This window comes from Gossypium hirsutum, chromosome D11 (genome assembly GCF_007990345.1).
Source record: "Gossypium hirsutum isolate 1008001.06 chromosome D11, Gossypium_hirsutum_v2.1, whole genome shotgun sequence".
NCBI classification, from domain to species: domain Eukaryota; kingdom Viridiplantae; phylum Streptophyta; class Magnoliopsida; order Malvales; family Malvaceae; genus Gossypium; species Gossypium hirsutum.
Genome location: NC_053447.1, coordinates 48,141,590 through 48,160,126, shown reverse-complemented (window position 1 = coordinate 48,160,126; position 18,537 = coordinate 48,141,590). Strand labels below are relative to the sequence as shown.

The window sequence follows — 18,537 nt, the reverse complement described above, 5'->3', positions numbered from 1 at the left end:
TAGTGGGAGGTGCAGCGAGCAGTAAAGGCAAGGGGGTTTTGGGGTCACCATTTGGGTTTCCAATTTAAGAACACTTAGTGGTATCCTCGACGGCAGATCTCAGCCATTCGAGCATGTCTTTATGAGGAGTTATGGTGAAGGCTGAGCATTCCTCTTTTAGAGTGGAATGTCTGTCATTTGATGGTGAGAATTTTCGAGGATGGTGGTATAAGCTCGAGCAATACTTTGAGACAGAAAGGATTGGTGACCATGCAAAGGTTCGGATAGTCATGTTGCATCTTGAAGGTAAGGCACTTGACTGGCACCATTTTTTTGCTCGAAGGCATGGAGGGTTACATCAACTATCTTGGGAGATCTATGCGAGGGGACTTAAGGAGCGTTTCGGGTCGGACTCCTTTCTTGACCTTATGGCAGAACTAGTGACTCTCAAACAGCTTGGCTCCGTTGACCATTATCATAATGGCTTCCTAAGTTTGCTGAATCAACTCAATTTACCTGAAACTTATGCATTGAGCATATTTCTTAGCAATCTCAAGCCCAAAATAAGCCAATATCTTAGGTTGTTTAAACCTCAGACATTAGTGGAAGGGTACAATTTGGCGAGGCAAGTGGAGAATATTGTATCTGGACCGATAAAAAAAGAAGGCATTACTAACAGTGGAGCTAATTTGGGGAGGCCCTTATTCCCTATATCTTAAAGCCCCCGAGGGAGTGGTAGTCTTGGTTCAGCGAGTGAATCAGTGAATGGGAAATCGAGCCCCAGAATTCTTTCCAAGTCATTGTCTCAGACGGAGCTAGAAGATAGGAGGAAAAAGGGTCTTTGCTTTTGGTGCGGTCTGAAGTATTCGCCAGGCCATAAATGCTCGAAATCTCAAATGTACCAGCTGGTTGTTGAACCATCATGGGACAATAGTACTGACACAATGAATCCTTTTCATGATGACTTCTAAGACTGTTCTAAACAGTTGGATTCAACAGAATTAGTGCTAGGAAGTTCAACTATTGTGCTGTCATTACATGCTTTGCAAGGATTACAGGGTCATAACACCATGCGGTTTCCAGCAGTTATTGACCAATCTGAAGTGGTGGCTCTAGTGGGTTCTGGTAGCACGCACAGTTTTATCGATTTTAAGGTAGCTAGGCGATTGAAATTGACTATAGAACGAGGGCCTAGCTTGAAGGTGCTGGTGGCTAATAGAGTCAGATTGTACACTCAAGGGTTATGTAGAGCTGTAATATGGGAGGCACAGGGGTATAAATGTGCTACAGATTTTTTAGTGTTATCAGTCAAAGGGTTTGATTTGGTACTTGGTATTCAATGGCTGCTGTCTTATGGGCCAATTATATAGGATTTTTCCAATCTAACTTTGCAATTTAAATGTGGGAACCAGAATTGCATTTTGAGGGGTACAGTACCTGGATCGATGCATATTGTTCCTAGTGGAAATTCTCCAAGTGCATGAGTCTGATGGGCAATGGACCATGTCCGATGTTGCTGGCTTCATGTGATCAAACTATCCTCACAATGCAATCAGCTCAGTCATCACCTGAATTGCAAAGACTTTTGGCTGACTTTGATGACATATTCTAGGTGCCTACACAGTTACCCCCTCCTCGATTACTTGACCATAAAATACCCTTGGTGGATGAGTCTAAGGTGGTCAAAGTGAGACCCTATAGGTACCCAGCAGTTCAAAAGACTGAAATTGAGAAGCTAGTCCAAGAAATGTTGTAGGTTGGAATTATTTAGGACAGTAACAGTCCTTTTGCCTCTCCAATGATCATGGTTAAGAAAAAAGATGGGAGCTGGAGACTTTGTATAGACTATAGGCAGCTCAACCAATTAACAATTAAGGATAGGTTCCCCATTCCAATCATTGAAGAGCTGTTGGATGAACTGGGGCAAGCTCACTACTTTTCTAAACTGGATCTGCGCTCTAGTTATGTAATACCCCAAAAATTTTTACAGTAAGATATTATCTTTGATATAATAAAATAAGGAAATAAAGCGGCAAAAAGGGAAAATTTTAGAGTTATGTCAAAATTGAGAAGTATATTATGACATATTAGTTCAAGAAAGGATTAAATCGCAAAAGTGAGAAAAGTTTTTTTTACCCAAGAGTAAATACTCAAAATTTGAGGGATTAAAGTGTAAATATAAAAAAGTTGAAGGACCAATGGCGTAAATATTTTAAGGTTAGAATGATCTAGAAACTAAGAAAAATGGATGGATTAGGACCAAATTGAAAAATGTAAAGAATTTTGAGGGATTAAATCACAATTTTACCAAATTAGTGATGACTAAAGGATGAAATTTTAAAAGATCATGAAGGGCAAAATGGTCAATTAGAAGAGAGATAAATCTAGAAGATAATGATGATGTTGGAGATATTTTAGATTAAATAAATAAATAAATATTAATTTTTTAATATTTTAATTTAATTTTTAAATGATATTTTATTACTTTATTATTATTTTATTTAGTATATATATATATGGAAGGAAAGATGAAGAATCATCTTCTCCCATGCATTCCAATGTATGAAAAGAAAAGAAAGAAAGAAACTTTCTTTTCTTTACAATTTGGTCCTTCCACCAAAAATTTACCATGTTCATCTAGAAATCAAAAGAATTTCCATATCCATCAAGAGAGAAAGATAATAAGGATACTATGGGGAGCTAGAATACCAAGTTAGATTCAAGAAATCGAATCTGGAGGAGAGAGAAAATCAAGTTAAAGATTGAAATCAATATGACAAGGTAGGAACATCAAGATTTTAATATATTTTTAAGTTTGATATTATTGAAAAAGTATGGAAATGATGTTAATGTAAAGTTTTCATATATATGGTCCTATGTTCTTGATATTTTAGTGAAGAGAAAATAAGAGAAAGTGATGAGAAATAGTGTAGAGAAATAAAATAAGGGTGTTATAAGCATGATAATAAACATCTTGCACTAAAACGGTTTTGAACAGCAACAGTAGGTTAACTTTGAAAAATCACCATAAATTATGGGAATTGAATTAGAGGATGAAAAAAATATGGAATTAAATATTATTAAGTCTAGTTTCTCATAGAAGAAACAGTGTAAGTAATGAAATTGTAAATAATGAGATATAATAAATTTTGTGAGACAAGGTCAGAATGAATTTGGGTTCCCCTATTTTTACTTTGGAAAATCATAAAAAATTGAATAAAAATAATTAGAGACTTAAATTTATATGTTTAAAATAATTAATGAGTCTATTTTCAATAAAAACAAATGAGAACATCATCTGAATTCTGTAAAAAGAGATAATTAAGTTTTAGTGAAGAAGGGTCGGAACTGTCAGACAACAGAACAGAGGTGACTTTAAAGAATAAACAGTACTTATTGGCTAAACCAAAAATTCTAAAAATTTTATGGTAAGAAGATATGTGAGTCTAGTTTTAGGAAAAATTAGTGGATCCTAATTTGGAGTTCTGTAGCTCAAGATAAAAATAATTTAGTGGCTATGACTCAAATGGACAACTTTGAATAAATTTACAAGTAAATAGTGAAATCATAGATAATGTTTTCATATATATATATATATGAATGAATATTCAGCTAGCATGGATAATTTACACGTTTTAGGCTCAGGGACTAAATTGAATAAAAGTAAAAATTTATAGGTAATTTTGTAAAAATGTCAAAAATGACCAAATTGTATGAAATGGATTGTTTATTTATTTAAATTACAAAATTGAATGAAATTAGAACAAGATCGGGTGAAAACATGTTTTACGGATTAAATTGAAAAGTGTTAAAATTATGAAAAATTCTGATATTTTATAGAATTCATGGCTGTTATCAATATGTATGGGAATAATTAGGCTTAAAATAAGGATTAAAATTACAAGAATTTATTTTTCTAAGCCTAAGGATTAAAATTGTCATTAATTAAAAGCTTAGGGGCAAAATGGTTATCTTGCCTAGAGCATTAATTGAATGTATCAGAATATGAAATGAATGAAAATGATGATTAAATTTATTTATAAAGATCCGAATGACTCAAATACGAGACTTGAACGTGGAAAGAAAAAAACATCGGATTAGTGGAATTGTAAACACGAACAAGTAACGAGGTAAGTTCGTGTAACTTGAATTATATTCTTAAATGCTTGAAATGTTTGTTATTGATATGAATATGATTTGAATGTTCATTGTATGAAAATTGATGAAACATTGATATATTTGATAAAAAGGGGAAGAAATCCCGGTTGAATGGAAGGAAAATTTGATGGATCTCTGAAAATGAATTGATGGTAAAAAGGATCTAGCCCGGATGGGTGATCCTATCCTAATATAGCCCTCCCGAAGAATATGTGTGAAAAAGATCTAGCCCGGACGAGTGATCTTGATATAGCCCTCCCGAAGAATATGTGGAAAATGGATTTAGCCCGGACGGGTAATCCGAATTAGGGTCTGAATTTAGCCTGGACTAGTAATTCAGATCCAAGCTCATTAGAGTAATTGTCATTGCAGGGGATTTAGCCTGGACTGGTAATCCCGCTGTAAGAAATGAGGTTCGCGAGAGTGTGCTCTCTTGCAAGGGATTTAGCCTGGACTGGTAATCCAGTTGTAAGAAATGAAGTTTGCGGGAGTGTGCTCTCTAAATTGGAAAATGTACGCACATGAATATGAATTGACGGACCCAAATTTAAACACTAAAGTGTACCCCTGAAAATCCATCGAAATTCCGAGAAATTCAACGAGATGAAAATAGAAAATGATAAGTACTTAAAATCATGAAATTAAACTTGAAATACATAGAAATGATCATTATTTGATATACTGAAATATGACATGGAAAATACATATATGTGAAACTTGCCTGATAATTATGCATATTCAAGATTATGAACTACTACTGGAATAAATATACATTGAACTTATAAAAATTATGGTACATGAAATATTGTCATAATGAATTGAATGATTTATATTTAATAAGAAACAACAAGAAAATGATATGTATCATGACATGTAAATATGAGACTATCTTTGATACGTTGATACAAGGAAAATTATGTGTATTAAGACGAGTATTAAATTTAAGTGAGACATGACAAGAAAAAAAGTTTGTCAATATTAAAGTACGCTAACCAATGTTGTTGCTTGAAGTTTTGGCAAAAGCCAAATTACTGTTGAATGGTAATATGTTTAATTATAAGGTGCATTGGAATGGTAAGTGCTTAGATGAAAATATAATTGAGATTATGAAAGAGTGGAAAGGTTTCAGTTATGCCATTTCTTATGAAAACATTTGTTATGTGATACGCTTGTTTGAATCCTGCACCTAATTCAGAAATTAAAAAATGTAAAATCTAAATATATTTATTTAGGATTCTGCGAAAAATTTCCTATGATTCTGATTTAATCCCAGTAGGTTCCTAATGAATGTTTTGGGCTTCGAGGGCCTAATAGAGGGACGTTATGATTATTTTCAGAATATGGATAATAAATGACTCAGAATTATTGAAAATGTTCAGTAAACTCCAGTAATGCCTCGTGTCCTATTCTGATAACGGATACGGGTAGGGGGTGTTACAAGTTATCACCAGATTCGAATGTGTGAGCAAGATGTATTTAAGAAGACTTTCAAAACCCATGAAGGTCATTATAAATTCTTGGTCATGCCATTTGGCATGATCAATGCCTCATCAAGCTTCTAGTCATTGATGAACTCGGTCTTTCGATCCATGTTAAGGAGGTCAGCTTTGGTGTTCTTTGATGACATCCTTGTGTATTTGCAAGGATGATCTGATCATTTGAGTAATTTGCATGAGGTTCTTCAAGTGTTACGGGCAAACCAACTCTATGCTAAGAAGTCCAAGTGTACCTTTGGAGCTACACACGTGGAGTACTTGAGACATGTGATTTTTCAAGGAACTGTTAGTATGGGTCGAGATAAAATAGCTAATGTCTTGGATTGGCCTCCTCCACGATCAGTTAAAGAGTTGTGAGGGTTCCTTGGGTTATCAGGGTATTATAGGCAGTTTATACGAGGATATGGGCTGATTATCAAGCCTCCTACTGTATTGTTAAGATAGGGAGTCTTATGGTAGTGGACAATGCAAGAACAAGAGGCTTTTGAGCAACTCAAATCGGCAGTCTGCCAAGCTTCAGTGCTGATCCTACCAAATTTTTAGGAGGTATTTTGTGTGGAGACAGATGCCAGTGGTTAGGGGGTGGATCAGTTCTTCAACAGAATGGGCAAACAGTGGCCTTTTTTAGCAAGGCTTTGGGAGTCAAATACCAAGCTCTGTCTATTTATAACAAGGAGATAATGGTAGTGCTCTTGGCAGTTACGAAGTGGCACTCTTACCTTGTGGGCAGACATTTCATTAACAAGACAGACCATCAAAGTTTGAAGTTTCTCTTCTAATAAGAAGCTATCACACCTTATCAGCAGAAATAGGTGGCTAAGATGCTTGGTTATGACTATTCGATAGTATATCGCAAAGGAGCTAAGAATGCTGTGACCAGATTCTAGCCTTATATGTGACAGACCAAAAGCTTTCTCAGTTATGTGACCAGATGCGCGCTCAGCCTTATTTGCACCCTAAATATTCATGGCATGGTACCTTCTTGCGCAGGAAGGACAAGGTGGTAGTAGGTAATTATGTTCCACTTCGAAAGCATATTTTAGGCTTTTTCGTGATACTTCTATGGGTGGCCATTCAGGGGTCAATGCTACTTGCCATAGGATATCAACCCTGTTGTACTGGAAAGGGCTCTCTAATGACATCAAAACCTAGGTACGTAAGTGTGTTATTTGCCAGCGATGCAAGGTCTATAATACAGCTTCACCTAGATTGTTGCAACCATTACCGATTCCTAAACGAGCTTGGACAGACATCAGTATGGACTTTATTGAAGGTCTTCCACTATCACAAGGGAAATCAACTATTTTTGTAATGGTTGACCACTTGACCAAGTACGATCACTTTTTGGCATTGGCTTACCCTTTTACTGCCCTCACGGTAGCTCAAGAGTACCTAACCCACATATACAAACTCCATGAAATTCCTGAGTCAATTGTTTTTGATCAGGACAAAATTTTCTTATGAGTCAATTGTTTTTGATCAGGACAAAATTTTCTTGAGTCAATTTTGGCAGGAACTGTTCAAGCAAATGGGAACTAAGTTGAAGAAGTGGTCAGCCTACCATCCTCAAACGAATGGCCAAACTGAGATTTTGAACAAGTGCTTGGAAGGCTACTTGAGGTGTATGGTTGGTGAAAAACCATCAGCAAGGGCATCTTGGCTACCATTGGCCGAATGGTGGTATAATACCACCTATCATTCAGCGATTAAAATAACTCCCTATGAAGCTCTTTATGGACAACCTCCTCCCATTCATTTACCTTATGTGGCAGACGCATCTCCAATTGCTTCTGTGGACCGCACCTTGCAACAGAGAGAAGATATGCGCAAGGTTCTGAAGTTTCACCTTACTAGAGCTCAAGAATGAATGAAGCAAATGGCTGACAAACGGAGATCTGAAAGAGAGTTCCAAATTGGTGACTTGGTATACTTGAAGCGCAACCATATCGCCAGCACTCTCTGCGCAAGTTCACAAATCAGAAGCTTTCGCCTTGGTATTTTAGACCCTTCCCTGTAGAGGCTCAGGTAAGGAAGGTGGCGTACAAGCTAACCTTACCCCCATCAGCTTGAATTCATCCTACTTTTTATGTGTCTCAATTGAAGAAGCACATTGGTTCAACTATGAGTGCTTCCACTTTTCCACCAATTGGTTCTGATGGTGCCCTTCTTAAGTCACCAGTTCGAGTGTTAGATTGGTGTCTGGTCAAACAGGGTAACCAAGCTGCAATGGAGGTATTGGCCGAATGGGCAGACACTTTTCCGGAGGACACCTCGTGGGAAAAATTGCTGGACCTGCAGCGTTGATTTCCAACATTTGATCCTTAAGGACAAGGATCTCTTCCAGGGCGGGAAATTGTTATGGTTTAAATAACGGTCACATTTTCTTTTATATTTCAGTTAAGACTGTTAAAACTAATTAGTTAAACGCTGCGTTTTATACTTGAGTGAGTTAGTGATACGGTGAGTTTCAACTAGTTGGAAAACGAGTGCGTTTTAGTCAATTAGAGGAATTACGATTATTAGGTCATTATATTGCTTGTAACCGACTGAAGGAGGGTACAAAATTTGAAAACTATTTTTAGACTCTCTTCTCTCATTCTTCTTCTCTCTGGATTTCTTCTCTCTCTTCTCTGTTTCTACATCTCTTCCAGATCCGTACTCAACATTTTAGCTATTAAGAGATTAAAGGAGGAAGAAAATTTGTGTAATGAACTTGGTGATGGATCAGTGACCATTAATGAAGGAAATGGAAGGGTAAACATGGAAAACGATGGCGGCACCGGCGATAAGAGGAGCTGGATGAATACTGTTCAACTCTGGAACTCCGATTTCGACAACGTTGATTAGGACAAGAGTCCAAACACAGTTCTAGACTGAAACTGGTAATATCCCAAACCAAGTGTGTGATTTTAATCTTGTTTTATGGAACAATATTTTCTAATGTTTTTAAGGGGGTTTGACTTTCGAGTTTGGTAGAGAAGTGAAGATATGTTTGAGGACCCAATTGAATTTTTAATAACAAAAGATTCAGACAAATGAATAAGGAAAATTTAGATTTTTCTCTTATGACCCCAAATTTTGATTTTTTTAATTGGAATTAATGAAAAAAAAAACTGAAGATCCATGGAGAGGTTGAAATGTGAAAGAGATGTTGATGGTGGTAGAGAGTCTTTGAGATTTGAAAGGGGGCTGAGTCGATTTTAAAAATAGTTTTTTTAATGATTTTAGTATAAACTATGTGTATTTTTTAAATATTAATTTATTATTTTAAATAAAAGACAACGTAGTTTTTATATATTTGTTAAATTAAATATAGTTTTTTTTAATATTTGTGTATTCTTTTTTTATTTTTTTTAAGAATTAGAATCAATTTGAGATAATTTATAATGTTGATGGTTAATTTTTTTAAAATCATGATTAAATTAACACAATATGTAAAAATTGAAATTTTTTATTATACCAAGTTTTGGACTACTAGCTCACCCTTCTGGCAAATAATTACATAACGGAAATGGATCAAAAAGAACAAACCTGATTAGTTGAGTGACCATTTTAAAACTTTTAAAAGTTGAATAACCAAAAACAGACTTCTAAGCATAATTGGGTGACCTGCAATGGAGTTTACCCATATAATTTATATTATATTAAATTGTTTAAATCTTATTTATTATTATATTTAGTTTTTAAAATAATTTATATATCATTCATTTTACAAATAATTTATATTAATTACTCAAAAGGTGTTTGAAATTTATATTTCATGTATCATTATATTAAATTATTTAACTTTCTTTTTTACTTTTTACTATCGTATCTAAAAATGACATTTTAATATTCAATTACAATTTTTGGCAGCACACTTATAATTAATGAATCATACTTTTTCACAGTATTTCTCTAAATTACTTTTAAAAATCATTTATTTTAAAAGCAGCTTTTGACCGCAACAACAATGGAGAACCAATATTAAGTCGCTCTGTTTAAAGCTAATTTAGCATTAAAGTTAAAAAGTGCAGTAAAAGAACTTTTGAAAGTTTGATAGTGTTTATCATGATATTGCAAAGTATAAAACGAGATAAAAAGATAATCTGATTAAAAAATATTTTTACAAAAGTCAAAAGCTAAAATACATCTATTTAAAATGACTGAAATTAATGTTTAAGAGTTGTGGTTTTAATGGTTGTCAGGTGGCTTCGTTATGACCGGAAACACCATTGAAGACGCGTCGACTGTTAGAATTTTGAGAAAATTGTACGGGGGAGTATTGCTATTTAATTTTTTTAAAATTTAAACAATTAAAACTATATTATTAATTAAAAGATTAAATAGAAAAATCAGAACATAAGAAATTATTATCATATTAAAACTAAATAAAATTGAATTAGGCCTTATATTAATCTTAAATTGCACTTTTATTAAAGTATAAAATATTCTAATTTATAGATAATTAACTATTATCTTACTGCACATATTTTAATCATTTTATATTACATGAAATAAAAAATTATTAGATAAATAAAAATAACTAATCGTGTATCTTTAAATAATAATTATTTACATTAAAATAAAGTTACATAATCAAATAAATTGAAATAAAATAATTAAAGACAATTGTATGTTTATTAAAAAAAAAGTGTCAGTTGTGTATTACATTATGCATATAATATTAATTATATATAATTATCTCATATAATATTTATCACAATTTTTTTTATAAGAAAAGAATAGTTGAGTTATTTGAATCTAATATCTACGAATGCAAGTGTTGTTGCTACTTACATTTTTCATTTTACTAGATATATCATATGAATTGTTATCATATTTTCTTTAATCATACTAAAAGATATTAGATTAAATATTTAGATAGCTTGTAAATAGATTTATAATGTAGAAATTTATTATTATTGGTATTATAATTGGATTAAAAAATCCCAATTCAATCTGTTCGTACCGTTTCTTGTTCTAATCAATTTAAAGTCACTTTTTAGATTTCGATCCAGTTCAAACAATACTGTTTTGCTCCTGTTACTTACTAAACTGGTTGTTAAACCAATAGTAAATTTGTAGTATATTGTGGTTGGGAGGAGATTACAGAGGGTTAAGCAATGAAAGTGATTATTCTACAAACCGGATGAAATAAACAGGGATTTACTGTGGAACTCCAATTCCTTGGCAAATATATCCATGGCTGGGGCTGGCAAACAAATTGAGATAGCAATTCCACCCTTGATTGCCACTAAATTAACGCATGGGGAGGCAGCAGGTAATTTAGCACCCAATCCAGCTTTTGCAAGCCCTCCATACACTGCCTTACCCCACCCAAAATCCACTTCTTCAAATCCTGCGCGTGTTACGTCTGTTACCACGCATGACCCGGCCATAGGGTAATGGGGTCGACCCTTCATCACCATTAAATCCGCCACCGATTTCACATACTCTCCGCTCACCCTCTCCTTGGCTTGTTTCACCAGTTTTACTGCATACCCTAATGGGTTTTGGCTAAGTTTTCTAGCTGTTGTTATGGCAGCTGGGAACACCACGGCGTTACCGTAATATCCTGATGGTAATGGAGGGCTCAACTTTGAGCGTACATTAACCATGCATAGCAAGCGGACCTCTTCGTCAGGGTGGGGTTTTAGGGCAATGGTTCGACAGCGCCATATGCAAGCTGCTAAGACTTCAAACCTCGAACATTGGCCAAGGGTGTTGGATAGAAGTTTGCGAAGAGTTGAAACTTGGTTGGGGCCAATGGAAAAGGAGCGGTGGACCGTGTTTTCGGATGGGTTACTTGTGATCGTGCCCTCTTCGACTTGGTTGTACTCGCGGTGCAACAATGAGACTCGTGGAGGATCTCGAGCATTTAAAAGCTGCCTCTCCCATACGGGTTGGATTGAAGGGGCGACTGCTCCACGCCCTATCTCCGCCATGCCTAAAATCAATTGCATCATTCCACTAACGTCGCTCATCACGTGGTTTACACTGATTCCTAATATGAAACCTCCGCATCTCAACCTTGTTACCTGTAATTCAATTTATACATCTCATTCAAAAATTCTCATTTATCATATAGTTTAATACAAAAACACAAATTCAAATTTAATAAAATATATATATACAGTTAACTGTATATAAAATCATTGCATGTAACTAATTATTAAATAAAGAAAAAGAAATTTTTACTCAATGAATCAACTCAGATCTGAGAAACTCAGCGTATCTCCAAGCTCATAAGAAATTGGAGGTATATTTAAGAAATACCTGAATGAACAACAAGGGGTCATTCAGCATCCTTTTAGGGTTAGGAACATCATAAAGGAGCTTGTCAATGCAAGGAAATGGTGGTTGAAGTATATCCCCGAAATCCTGGAGTGCAACATCCGCATTGGCTTCGATATACAAGGCACCTTCGCCAGTACAATCCACACTAAGCTTGCAGTTAGGTCCTTCCCTTAACCTACCAGCAAATGGATAATAATACACTAGAGTTTGTGCCAGGGCCCCCCGTATAACCGCAGCAGGGTCTTTCCCTATCATGGAAGGATTATATCTATAAAATTGGATCACCGGGATATAAAACCGGAGACTCTCCTGGTCATCGATGTCGGATAACAGTTTGCACTCATGAGGGGTGGGCCTTGCCGGAGCAATAAGTTCTGGTTTACGTCTTCGGACGTTGAAAGCTAGGGTAGTGGAGGGTGGTGGTGCCATTGGCGGTGAACTGAGTGTTGGGTGCTGAAACTTGGGCACCTACAAGACGTATACATATAGCAAAGGAAAATTGATATAATGGCTGGGGTTCTGTTTGCTACAAAAATTTTGGACGTGGGCATTGACCGCTTGTGAAGTGGACTAATTTGTTCTGTTCTTGCAAACAAAAATGAATAGAGGGGAAGAAACTTTATCTTTTCAAACCAACACGTTTTAACCAGTGGTCACAATTCGAATTAAATATAATATTATAAATTTAAGATGACACCGATCTAAAATTTGATTCAAAGATGGGGCCAAATGTAAATATCATTCCTTAATACTTCTTCAATGTACATATATTTACAAAGAAAACATCAATGGGTCGGCTCAAATTTATCGAATCATATCTTTTTAGATGTATACCACAAAATAAGTCATTATGTTCTCTATTTATTTAACTAATGTCGATTCTTTCTTTTTTTTTTTTTCTAAAATTTAGAAGGATTAAACCAGTGCATGTTCATGTATCTAGAATAAGGAGAAATAAATGGAAAAAAACTAAAAAAAAATTAAAATCAATTATAAACCTAGGCTTCATAAAATAATACACCCTTACATCTCTATTTTAAAAATGATTGAGCTATCAAATTTAATTTTTAAAGTCTCAATTTAAATGAATATTCCATATAATATTAACATTTTAAATTTAAGAAATAAAAAAAAAAGTACACTAGATAATAAAATTTCTATATAAAAGAAATTGAAAGATATCACCCTACATCCAAAGTATATTACAAATTTTAGCATAATATAAAAATAAAAATTCCCTTTTTTTTAACAATCATTAATGTACGCGCTTGTTTATGTCAACTCTTTTTTAAGAGACATGTTTGCCTTTATTCCAGTTTTTTGAATTTCGGATATTTCTATGTGTACCTTTTCTGGTAATACAAGCTTACCAAAATTAAATATTTGGGTTAGGTACTTATTTAGTATTTAACTTTTTTTTTACTTAATTGAAACCTATTTTAAAAATTATAAATTAATTTGGTACTCTTTTTAAGTACTTCATTAATGCCGACAAAATGTGTTGATATGATACTAATAATCACTATCATGGTGACACGTGGTAACTTTACATTTTGATATGTGAAAAAATAAAAATATAAAAAATTATATATTTTTGACATAAGCAGATGAACCTGGACAAAAAATTGTCTAGGTTAATTCTAGACATATATTTTTGTATTTTATATGTTTTAAATTTTTTTATAACACATTAGATTACTATTTTGAAGTTTAAAATATATAAAATCTAAAAAAATATATTTCAAATAATATTTCATACAGTTAGTTCTCCAAGTTCATTCTAGTGTCAAATAATATTTTTAATACCTTTTTTAGATTTTATATATTTTAAATTTCAAAATAATAATACTAATATGAAATTTTTGATATGTTATAAAAATATATATAAAAAAATACTAAAAAAGTATGTCTAGAATAAACATGGAAAAATGATTTCCAGATTTTGATTTATCCAAGTTCTTTTCTTATGTGTAAAAAAAATTATATTTTTTAATAAATTTTATATATAATTTTATTTTTCTTATAATTTTTTTACCACATGTAAGGCTATTACGTGTCATCATGCTATTATTCACTTGTACCACATCAATGTATTTAACCGAATTGGTTAGGTACCTAAAACTTGTAACATGATTGAAAGAAATGTCACAATTATGGAAAAAATGTTTTTAGTGGTTACTGAAAGATAATTAAAAAAAAAATCTAAAGATCAACATTTCGAATTAAACTCCATGTCATGGCTTGATGGTTAAGGGTGTTCACTACTTTAGGTGTGACTTGGGTTTAAGTTGCATTTGTTGCGTTAGTTGTTTAAATATTAAATTTATTAAAATAACATTATTTTTGGAATAGTTAATCTAAAAATCAAATCATCCAATAGAGTCTCAGTAGGAGTATGATTCCTCCACTGCTCAATTGTCAAAAGACCATCCACCAGCCACCAGAATGACGTCATCACAACCGCAGGCACCGCCATGTCCGGTGGTGTCATGGCAAGTGCGACACCCTCACGGCACCCTAAGCCGATTCGGCTTTTGCCAGTTCGATCTGGGCCTAGTGACGACCTGACCTGTCTTGTCCAGCCACCGGCTAGATCGTCGGCTCAGTTTCACATAGCATGCTTGGTTCAACCAGCTTTTAGGTCTCAGTTTTGGGCCACCACTTACCACTTGTATTAGAACACGAGTTACATACACATGGTTAGTGACTAGCTCAGGATTTAGGTAAATCACACCATAAACGTCACAAGTGAATTAATTCACAAACATATTCAAAATTAATTCATCTTGAGTTCAGTCAAATGTATCATTCTTCCAATGAATACATCTATATCTCTACTCGTGAAGTCGACTGCTCTGATAGCCAAGACTAGCCATCTCCCCAATTGGAATTGTAGAGCACATAATAATCCTTCTAAGTATTTGAATCAAATGTTCACTTTGATTCTTTTACAGGATTATGGTCTCGTTTAGATTATCTACTAAAGTAAGTTACATTTTTCGCAATGTAAACGTTCTTATAGTGCCACTTATCATCAGTTTGAAATTAGGCAATCAATAAGCTAATATTTGTTTGTCACAATTTTACTATGTATGCAAAATATGAAAGACAAAAACACAAAAGATATAATAATGAAATGTGCAATTAACTTTATTATTTATTCTTCATTCAAATACATAGAAATAAATTACATGTTTAGTACAATATGATCACATTTCTCTACATCCTCCACTACCTTCTCTTCCTTGTTGAAATCACTTATTAACAATCAATCAATAAAATTGGATCATTGGGATATGGAAATGAAGAGTCTCTTGGCTATCGATGTCAGATAACAATTTGCACTGGGCCTTGCCAGAGCAACAAGTTATGGTTTACGTCTCCGGATGATGAACGCTAGGGTAGTGGACTATGGTGGTGCAATGGGTGGTGAAGTGAGTAAGTGAAATGTGAACACTAGGGTAGTGGACGGTGGAGGACTGGGTTTATCACAAAAATTTTGGATGTGGGGCATGGACCGCTTGTGGAGTGGACTAATTTGTTTTGTGCATTAGTATTGGAAACAAAAACAAGAAGCAGAAGAAACATGTTTTCTTTTTGGTTTTTCTCCAATTAACTTTTACATGTGCATGGACCGCTTATGGACAAATTCCTTCTGAATCAGTAAGACAACTAAAAGCGAAAGCAACATAAGAAACATGTGTGTTTTTTGTTCTATTTTCTTTTCCAAATTATTGTCAAATCTGTCTAGTAGATTTGTCTTTACTAAATATAACATCATCATAAAAAGTAGGATGAGTTCATATTATAAATTTTAGCATGATAGAAAAATCAATTTCAAATTTCACCATTTTAACTAAAATTGGAGTATGCAACTATGCATGGACCGCTAGCTTGTTCTCAAGTTTTTCTTTTGAAGTATAAAAAAAAATTCTTGTAAAATATTGAAAAAATTAATTGAGCATTTAGTTGCAAATTACATTTAATTAGGATTTTAATTAAAAGTTAGCAATTAATTAAGTCCCTATCATATGATTTTTTGTCAAAGCACTTAACAGGTCGTTAAATATTGATAAAGTAAGTGATGTGGAAAGAATATTGATGCGGAGAGCTTAATTGATTTTTTAATTATTTTATAAGGTCTTAATTGATCTCAAAAATTATAAAAGTTATTAAAATTTATTGAAGGAGTAGTAATTGTTAAAATTTTTTATAATACTTAATAATTTTTAATAACTTATATTTTTTTATATTTTCCTATTTTTATAGTTTTTCTATTTTTATAATATTTTAATAATATATAATAATTTTTTAAAAAAATTTAATAGAAAATTAATACTCATTTTTATTTTCCTTCACATGTTTGCCTACATCATACATCAATTCATCATCATAAACTTCTGCATCACCTCTTTTAAACTAAAATAATTGCTCATCATTCCCCTTAAACTACTAAATACTAAACTCATTGTCTCTCGTACCCAAATTAAAACCAAATCCAAACCTTCAAAATAACAATTTTTTTCTAAAATTTTCTTATATATTTTTTAATAATTTTTAATACTTTCAATAACTTTTTTTGTAGTTTTTATTTTTAAAATATTTCTACCATTTGTAAAATTTTATAGTATTTATATAATTTTTTTATAATTTTCATAACATATTAATATTATTTAACAATATATTTTAATATTTAATTTTTTTTTCTAAATTTTATAATATTTATAGTTTTTCTATAGTTTTTTTATAATTTTACAAATTTTTATAATATTTTAATAAATTTTAGGCTTAACAAATTAAAAAAAAATCAATTTAAGCCCTTCATGTTAGCATTATTCCATGTCATCAATTTTTCACCTCAACTACCACATCAGTCGCCATGTCAGTACTTAACAATGTATTAAGAGCTTTGATGGAAACTATATTATTGGAATTTAATTGATTTTTTAATTATTTTATAGTAACTTTTTTTAACTAAAGTGAAGCAAAAGAAAAAGGTTTATTTTTCTAGTTTTATAAATTTCTTGTTAAGAGTTTTAGATAAGATTGTATGAACAAAAGATATGGTATATGAACATTTTCAACTTATCAAGGCCTACCAAAAATAAATATTTCAAAATTTGTACCTACCCTTTTCATGGAAGTTTAAGAAAATATATAAACATATTTGCTAAATTTATTTGTACATATTTTCTTAATAAATTCAGTGAAGTCTAGTAATTTTCTTATCACAATACTAAATTATAATAAAGAGATATGAATGACGTAGAATCATAGTTTCATATCATTTTTTCTTGCCTTCTTTATTGGACAAGTGATATGATTGATTAATTTACATATAATTTTGTAAAAGGAAAGTGTAGCAATCTTAAAAGGAGAAAGTATGCATAAAAGGAAAATGTACATAAATTATGTTTGATTAAAACAGTAAATCTAAAAAGAAATAATTTGGCAAAGTAGTAATTTACTATAATTTTCGGTTTAACAACATTTATTGGATGTTTTTATGTGTAATATTTAGATAAATTCCGGAACATTAGTATAAATATATAATTTAACATACTAATTTATAAATGATAAATTCCAATTCAGACAAAATTCCTTGCAATGACTGAACCCAGAAAGGTTTGAAAATCGTTCTTCTTTCTCTTTTTTGTTTGATTATCAGACATCACTTTTCTTGTTATCAAACTTCACTTTACAAGGAAGATAAGAAATATTAAAAGAAAGATTTTGTCATTAATCAATGTTAACCTTCAATTAATGGGAAAAATATTCACATTTCTTAGTCTCTCCTACCAAAATGCATGGCTTCCTCTTTCCCTTCGATTTTTGAACCGCAACACCATCGTTATCACTGTCATCACTGCTCTCGGGCCCAAAATGGCATTCATCGGGTCGATTCTATGCTCTTTTCTTTGATCCCCAAATATCTTATTTCGAAAAGGTCTTGGATTTCACGAATCCAAACCTAAAGTCTAAACCCTTTTCCTTTTTAGGCTGTCCAATGTAACTATAGTTTTGGTTGGGCCTATCTCTCTTCACTGTTCAAATCTTTAAGCAAAAGACACAAACTCTTGAAGCTAGCCCTAGGTTGAAAATCTCCTTCAAGCTTTCTTTTCATGTTCTCTCTTATCTCTGTGTGATTGTGTTCATGGTTATTTTTCCTCGCAAGTATTTTTTCGGGGGTTATGATTTTTTTTAGAATTTTCATATGGTTTCTCAAGCTTTTCTTATGCGGAAAAAAATATGTGGATTGTTGATTCTGCAATCCATTAGTGACCAAAATATGACAAATCTTATTTAGTAGCTTATCTTTTTTTTTACTCATCCTTTTAATTTAAAGTTTAAATTTGTATTAATTATTCTTTATTTTATATCTAACTACTTAAAACATACGTGTTATATAAACCTTTTCCTCATGTTATTATACTAGTAATCAAACATAGCATTAATGTTTATTTATTTCGTCATTTTGGCCATAAAATTTTTTTTGAGATCACTTTGGTCCTCGACATTCAAAATTTAGTTAAATTATTATTTTAGATGAAAAAAAATACACTAAACTGTTAAAATTTTAACAACACTAACATGGTATCATTTGTGGTCTACTTTATAAATTGAT

General features: G+C 32.5%; 1 protein-coding gene across 1 annotated transcript; it reads right to left on the bottom strand.

The window, feature by feature from the left end:
• Positions 1-10,550: 10,550 nt before the first annotated feature.
• LOC107911431 (benzyl alcohol O-benzoyltransferase) lies at positions 10,551-12,467 on the bottom strand. The gene is made up of 2 exons (XM_016839255.2): positions 11,892-12,467; positions 10,551-11,653 (listed from the first exon to the last, which is right to left on the bottom strand). The coding sequence occupies exons 1-2, from the start codon at positions 12,339-12,341 to the stop codon at positions 10,754-10,756; spliced, it is 1,350 nt and encodes a 449-aa protein (XP_016694744.1). The 5' UTR covers positions 12,342-12,467; the 3' UTR covers positions 10,551-10,753.
• Positions 12,468-18,537: the final 6,070 nt, after the last annotated feature.